This window comes from Acipenser ruthenus, chromosome 1 (genome assembly GCF_902713425.1).
Source record: "Acipenser ruthenus chromosome 1, fAciRut3.2 maternal haplotype, whole genome shotgun sequence".
NCBI classification, from domain to species: Eukaryota; Metazoa; Chordata; class Actinopteri; order Acipenseriformes; family Acipenseridae; genus Acipenser; species Acipenser ruthenus.
In genome coordinates, this window is record NC_081189.1 from 79,073,171 (window position 1) to 79,080,979 (window position 7,809).

The 7,809-nt window shown below is 37.7% G+C and overlaps 2 protein-coding genes across 2 annotated transcripts; both read right to left on the reverse strand.

Moving 5' to 3' along the window:
* Window positions 1-371: 371 nt before the first annotated feature.
* Window positions 372-2,755, reverse strand: LOC117420409 (interleukin-8-like). The gene is made up of 4 exons (XM_034033857.3): window positions 2,565-2,755; window positions 2,217-2,343; window positions 2,034-2,120; window positions 372-1,710 (listed from the first exon to the last, which is right to left on the reverse strand). The coding sequence occupies exons 1-4, from the start codon at window positions 2,626-2,628 to the stop codon at window positions 1,692-1,694; spliced, it is 297 nt and encodes a 98-aa protein (XP_033889748.2). The 5' UTR covers window positions 2,629-2,755; the 3' UTR covers window positions 372-1,691.
* Window positions 2,756-4,154: 1,399 nt separating this feature from the next.
* On the reverse strand, window positions 4,155-6,931 carry LOC131734297 (52 kDa repressor of the inhibitor of the protein kinase-like). The gene is made up of 3 exons (XM_059021436.1): window positions 6,793-6,931; window positions 5,587-5,763; window positions 4,155-5,476 (listed from the first exon to the last, which is right to left on the reverse strand). The coding sequence occupies exons 1-3, from the start codon at window positions 6,929-6,931 to the stop codon at window positions 4,155-4,157; spliced, it is 1,638 nt and encodes a 545-aa protein (XP_058877419.1).
* Window positions 6,932-7,809: the final 878 nt, after the last annotated feature.

A 7,809-nucleotide genomic window follows, 5' to 3' on the forward strand; every position in this document is an offset into this window, starting at 1 on the left:
TTTGTGTTTTCAACAGAAAACCTTCTCTTTAATTATCTAATCATTAGACCACAGTGCCTTTCAAATTCAAAGTGTTTAAATGTTACAGATTTCTTGCATTTTTTACAGGTGGGATTATAGTATAATTGAATGACAATTTAATCATTTATAGCCACCACTTACTAAGGATGTATTTAAATAATGTTATTGCACACAAATAAATTTAAAAAACCAGAATCAAATAAAATCATTTTTTTGTTTTTGTTTCTGTAATTGGTTTTTTTTCAGTATTAAAAAATTGAAATAGACCTACCACAAAATTAACAGACAAATATTATTATTATTATTATTATTATTATTATTATTATTATTATTATTATTATTATTATTTATTTATTTATTAGCAGACACCCTTACCCAGGGTGACTTACAATTGTATACAAAAAATACATATCAAGAATTACAGTACAATTAAGAGCAAGATACAAAATACATTGACTTCAGTCCTAATAAGAGCAAATACAAAACACAGGGTATCGGGGCAGTCCAAGAGCAGATAACAGTGTTGATAGTTACAACGCTTACATACGAGTCCAGGTGAAATACAAAATACTACAGATTGGGATAAGTGCAGGATTAAATACAGTAAACTAGGGAGCAGATAAGTGCAAGTTAAAGTGCATTAAAGGCAGAGTGCTATATTGTCCAGAAGGGAAGAGTCCTGACATCCGTAGGAAGGTCGTTCCACCTCTGCGGGGCGAGGGTGGAGAAGGAGTGGGCTCTGGATTTAATTTAATTAAATCCACCAGTGCAAGTACTGTTAAGAAAGGTAACTTAAATGGGAGATTTCTTTATATGTATTAAAACGTGGCTCCTAAGTAAGTTAACTTTTCTTGAGGGCTTCAAATTTTACACATCAGACAAATCTCAGCCTCGGGCAACCTTACATCACAGTATGTCATACATTATTATTATTATTATTTATTTCTTAGCAGACGCCCTTATCCAGGGCGACTTACAATCGCAAGCAAATACAAATACATTCAAGTGTTACAATATAAGTCATACAATAAGAACAAGAAATACAATAATTCTCAAGTGTGACAAACCACAATTCAATAATACAGCAGATAATAGTGAAAGTTACATCAGGATATGATTAAAGAGTGATAGTTACATCAGGATATGATTAAGTACAAAATACTACAGATTAAACACTTGGCAGATTACAATATTCTGAGGTACAGGATTAAATGCAGTAAAATAGGGGGCAGATAAGAGCAAAATAAAGCATATTTAAATGAAGGGTGATAGCGTCCCAGGATACAACAGAGGAGTTCTACAGGTGCTGTTTGAAGAGGTGAGTCTTAAGGAGGCGCCGGAATGTGGTCAGGGACTGGGCAGTCCTGACATCTGTAGGAAGATGTCAGGACATTGCAAACAAAGCATGTCTCAGGAACATTTGGAACTCAAATAGTGTTGAATACTCATATAACAAATGGGCATGTCCAATTATTACCAAAAACAAAATGCTTTACTTAATGGTGTGATTCATTTAAGTGGCACCAGTATTGTACCACAAAGTACAGCATGAAGGCAATATCCTATTTCTTAACTCAGTTGTCCCATCATTAGATTCAGTTGACTTCCTGCAGCAGTAAGCCAATGTATGCAGCTCTGCAGCACACATTTTTGTGCAGCACAGATCTTTCTCATTGTTTCCCTTTAGCACTGAAAAAAAACAATACATTTTTTTTAGAATCAATGAACAAACCCAATTATCTAAGCTTTTTTTCCAAAATAATATTGACATTGGCATTAGCCTAACCTTGATATATAGTTTATATAATGTTATTTGTTGTATTATTTTTTTGTTATAATAAACAACTTTTTTTTGTGGATAAAACTCACCTGGCAATTTTATGGTATATTGTTGCATATATATTTTATTTATGTTTTATTAGAATTTCACATTCCACTTGAAACGCGTAGTATATTTAAAGATATGGAACTTTTTTCTTGAATACAAATATAAAACAAATGGTAACACATACCTGTGCAAAAATGTTGTAATAATTCTCTGCACCCACTTGACACTGGGATTTACACAGATCTCCTTCCCTCCATTCTTTAGAGTGATACTTAAAAAAACAATAGAAAACAATTATAAACATACAAACAAATGCACATTATAATTCAATTACGAGACTGTCAGGCACTTTAAGACAAATACCTACATTACTTCCGTGTTACTGCAGTGTGGTCCTTCTTGTGTTATGATTAGGTTAGCGATTTGTTTTGGATGGATAAAGTCTGAAATCGTCTTGACGCACTTGCAACGCAACTCCACTCCCAAAGGAGCAGCTGGAAAAAAAAATAGTTTGCACATCGTTACCGGCAAACAAACACTCTTTTGTATAATGGTCTACGCCTTTGATTTAGACATGTTTAGTGTTTTGGTTTACAATTAAGAAGCGATACATTGCAGCGTATTTTTTAGCGTATGCAGTACAGTCGTCCAACTGCAAAATAGCCACGAATAGGTACTGTACAGGCTAATATAAATCGCAATACATGTCACTTACCATTGATAAGATATGCACAGCCTGTCAACATAAGCAGTAGGGTCAGTGAAAGTGTGCTGCTCATTTTGCTTGGATAATTTTTTATCGCCTCGTTATCGTTTTCCTTAGGAGTGATTTATTTAGGTTAGTGGTGAACTGGTTCTGCTCATTACAGCGGCGCTTTTTAAGTTGTATGTGTTGCTTCACACCGGAAACCTGGAATTTCCAGAAAGTGTGCTGGCAAAAGGATGTACTTTAATCAACGTGACGTAACGAGGGAAAAAATAGTTTGAGTGCTTGCTGCAAGCGTATTGTATGATATTTTATTTTATTCTCTAAAAACTTTTAAATAATTGTACGTTTCTTTGCTAAATTGATCGCTCATTTCATAGACCTGCATATAGATGACACAATATAGATTATAATGTTACGTTAACATATAGAATTACTTATCGATTTGTAGTTTACCAAAAACTGAAAAATGTGACATTTCGAAATCTCACATGAAATACTATGCTACTGTTGTAGTTTCCGGTAGTAGTTTTTTTATTATTATTATTAGCCTACTATTAGTATTATGTCTACATCCTAACATTATAGATGATGCAAAACATTTGGCCATGTATGTAAATGATATTCGAGTACATAGCCTACGGTGTGGTACTGACAACTACTGCACTGTACCATTCAATTTTTCTACAATATTGTAAGAAAAGTCAGTTGCGTAGTGCATACCGCTCCTGTGTACCCAGGTACAGCAAATAACACGAGGCTAAAGTTTATGGAGGGTGATCAGTGCCAAAATTAAGATGCACTTCCCCAATGGTATTCTGCTTGCTGATCATGATTATGATCATGGCATTCTGCTTGCTGATTATGATCATGCATATGGTATTCTGCTTGCTGATTATGATCATGCACATGGTATTCTGCTTGCTGATTATGATCATGCACATGGTATTCTGCTTGCTGATTATGGTCATGCACATGGTATTCTGCTTGCTGATTATGATCATGCACATGGTATTCTGCTTGCTGATTATGATCATGCACATGGTATTCTGCTTGCTGATTATGATCATGCACATGGTATTCTGCTTGCTGATTATGATCATGCACATGGTATTCTGCTTGCTGATTATGATCATGCACATGGTATTCTGCTTGCTGATTATGATCATGCACATGGTATTCTGCTCAGGGGCGCCCCCAGAAATATTTCACTTGGTACATAAAACTGAATCACACCGACATCACATAAAATACTAAACGGTAAACCAAATAGCATACTACAACAATAAAAAGTATACATAAATCTATTTGAAATATATATTTAAACCAGAGGGGAAACCACAAACCATACATTTCTAATTACTTTTACAATCACTAATGTAACTTTTACTCATCCCATTTAACTAAACAGAAAACTTTATTTTCTTGCATGTTGTAGCAACAGAATTGTGCAATAATAATAATAATAATAATAATAATAATAATAATAATGTGTTTTTCATTTTAATAGAACTATAAATGTGTTTTTACTTTGCTCAATCCTGAAAGAGCAGAGGAATTCGTCGGGTTCCCGTTGCATCAAAGTCCTGCAGCCCTTTCTCACTGTCGATCGCTACATTGTGGTGAATGTTCATCAGTGCTAGTCCAGTGAGTCGTGTCTGACATGGTGCTGCGCAGGTAAGTTTTCAAGCGCCTCAAACAGCTGGTAAGCATGGTAAGCAGTTCTTTTAAGATGTTGTGGATGTTAGGGTACAGTATCACTGTGTCCTCTAATATTTCACATGTTTCACTGCTGCTCTTGTCAGTATTGCAATGCCTCCAGAGCTCCAGCTCCACATCAGCTGTTTGTACACGGGGCATCATAGCCTCATACTCCTCTTTCGTCTCACGCCACATTGCTTGGGTCAGCATTGGCAACTTGTTGGGGAGAAGATATTGGCCTTTAAGTCGAGGCAAAGAACTGCACACTCGATCATTCAACTGTGTGGTTAGATGATCCAAACATGGAAGAAATAGATTCAAGCGCCAGTATTCTTGTGGCATTACAGCTGGGACATTCGACCTCTGTGTTTGAAGTCTTGCAATACGAGGCATTGAGACAGTTATTTCCATCTTTTCAGCCAGTGCACAGGCATTTCCCCACAGGTTGGTATAGGTGCTGTCTGTCCTTTTGTCCTCAAGCAGAGAAACTAAATTGCTGGCTTGTTGACTGCCTTTCACGAGATCGCAAGACGGGTTCTGAAGAGCATTGCTGAGTGGAGTGAGATACTGCAGTAACCCTTGGCACACAATAATAGATAGAAACTCAAATGACTCCATTGCTCTGGCTATGGGTACAGCGGTGTCACTACACTTGTGGTCTGTGTCTGTTTTTAAATGATCGATGGTGGCAAACACGTTTTCATAGTTCATGATGACAGTGGAGAGGCACGCATCATGCTGAGACCAGCGGGTGTCAGAAAACTTCTGCAGACGCTGCTTTGTGTCACTTTTATCCAAAAAACACTGCATTCGTTTTGGAGATGCAGTCACAAAAGCCACGATCTCTTGAACGGAATTCAGTGTATTGCGAACTAAAGGGATTCTCGTTGAGTGTGTAATTGCAAGGTTTAGTGAGTGGTTTCTGCAGTGCACATATGCTGCTGAGAGGTATTTCTCTCTGATGCGGGCCTGCACTCCACGTATTTTGCCACTCATATTTCCAGCATCATCGTAGGCTTGTCCGACCAGGTTGGAGGGGTTCAAATTGGACTGCTGCAGGTGGTTCAGAAGCAGGATGGTAAGCGTTTCACCTGTTGTATCACTTGTTGAAATAAAAGCCACTAAGTCCTCTCGCACAGAGAACTGCCCTGATGGTGACTGATCCACATATCTTAGAATAAGGGACACTTGTTTTGTGCAGCTAATGTCAGCACTCTCGTCTGCCAGCAACGAGAACAATTTAGCATTTCTGCATTTAAGTACTATTCCATCACGTATTTGCTTTCCGCACGGATCAATAATTTCGTTTTGTACTGTGTGGCTGTAGTACTTCGCGTTGCCGGTGCTTGCTGCAAGTGCCTTGTCAGTGCCTCATCTTCTTTTGCTAGGTACTCTAAAAAATCTCTGACGTTGCTGCGCTCGTCAGTGTGACCCCTGATTGAAACGTTTTGTTTACCACAAACCGCTATTAAATCTACAATTGCTCTCAGAACTGACTTACTGCGTTCTGCATATTCAAAGATAAAATTATGGACTGTTGCTTGTTATCACAAACACGTAAAAATTCAGCAGCACGTATTTGAGCACTCAGATGCGTTTGTGTTGTAAGATGTTTTGTAATGATTTTCTTTGTGTTGCTCCAGTCCACAAGAGGCCGTGATCGTAGTACTATGTCACCAGATGAAAATATGATACAGGTAACACAAAACACACCATCCTTTGCTTCACTGTATCGCAATGTTGGATACAATGCCTCGTCAAATAATTCACCTGGAACTCGTCGTTTCTTTCTAAAAATACAGCGGAATGGTGCTGTCCATCCCTTTTATTGGCTTAAACCGGTTTTGAAAAGCACTTAATTTTATTGCGTCGGGTGCCGTTTTAAGTGCATCTGCACTGACAAGGCCAATATCTTGTACATCTTCAATCTCAGATATACTACTAGTACTTACACTGAATGCTGGTCCTGCCGTCTTTTCAGTACTGAAAATCTCACTTCTGAAAGTCCCTGAAACAGACGGTTCGGTACTTGTTGTAATATTGTTATTTTGATCCGATTTACCCTTACTGCTCTGACTGGAGAAGAAAGCACAAGCCGGCATCAAATAAACTCACTTGCTTCCGTTTGCTCATATTGTACTATTTGAAAAGCTTAAAATAAAAAAGACCACTGCCCGCCGCGGGCCATGTCAAATTAAATAAACAATAATAAATAACTGTCTCTATATATTCTAAATAATCGTTCGTTCACACTTCTCTATCGATCAACTTTTTTTTTTATCTCCTCGCCACACACACCAACACTCCCCTTTCTCTCAACTCCGCCCCTGTCAGTGTTCAACAAACCAGGTAAGGCATTAGCTGAACTCCGCCCCAAGTAAAAATCAGACGGTTGAGTGCCTGTCCTTCCTTCTGTAACCCCGCGAAACATTCAGAACGTAAACAAACTGCAGAGCGAAACCCCGGGTCACTTCATAAATACAATATCCGTCTGCGGATCGCACAAGATTACTTAAATATTAAGATCCAATCACACTGCGTAACGTGCGTACTGCTGCGGGCGCCCTTGATTCTGCTTGCTCATGGTATTCTGCTTGCGGATCATTAACATGAAGACCGTATTCCTTTACCAGGGTTGCCATGGAAACTGTGGACCCACAATTGTCCTGGTGCATCGCTCACGTTACAGATGGCGGATAGACCTGAATTAATGCAAGTTTGAGTTTTTTTTTCCGAGTTTTCTTTTTATATTTGTTTGTTATTGTATAAAAATTAATACTCGATCACATGTGCTCATAACATAGACGACGCGTGATACACTTTAGCTATAGATAACCATCTTTTAATGATTTGAGAGAGTATAGTGACCACATTTGTCACTGTATTTTTGTTTTTGTTTTCTAGTATATAGTGTATGTAACTATAAAACGGCGGTGGGTGGGTATTGGTACCTGTATTTAAAAATAAGTATTGGAAAATCGTGATGGGTTTTTGATTGTTATTATTACTGTAGGTACAGTATTCTGGTTGAATTAAGAGACAGACGTGTATCAAGGAAAGGTATTTATTTTATTTTAATGTTTTTGGCGGGGGAAGTGGGTAAAAATGAGTACTTGTAAGAATGAATTCCCCCTCGACTAATGCAGCTACCTGTATGAAATGTTACATCAGTAGCTTTATTATACAGTTGTACCGGTTGACTTAAAATTTGTATTTTATTGTACCAATGTAGGCCTACCTATCATTTGTATTAATTACTTGCTAGATGTACAGGATCCAACAAACCAGCTGGTATTTAGAGTTAAGTTTTTTTTAAATTTATTTTAAAGCTGATCAATACTTTGAGTAGCTCAAGGGTGTAAGCAGGGCAGTTCTAGTTCTTGTGAGAGGTCAAACAAGTGCTGCAAAGTTGTATGTGTAAAATACTCGCAGCATTAATTTTAGGCACCCAATTTGTGTTATAAGACCAATATATCCGATATATGTACATTCATCAGTGCGGCAGTGTAGAGTGGTGGTAGGGATTCTGGACTTGCAACCAAGTGTTTAGGGT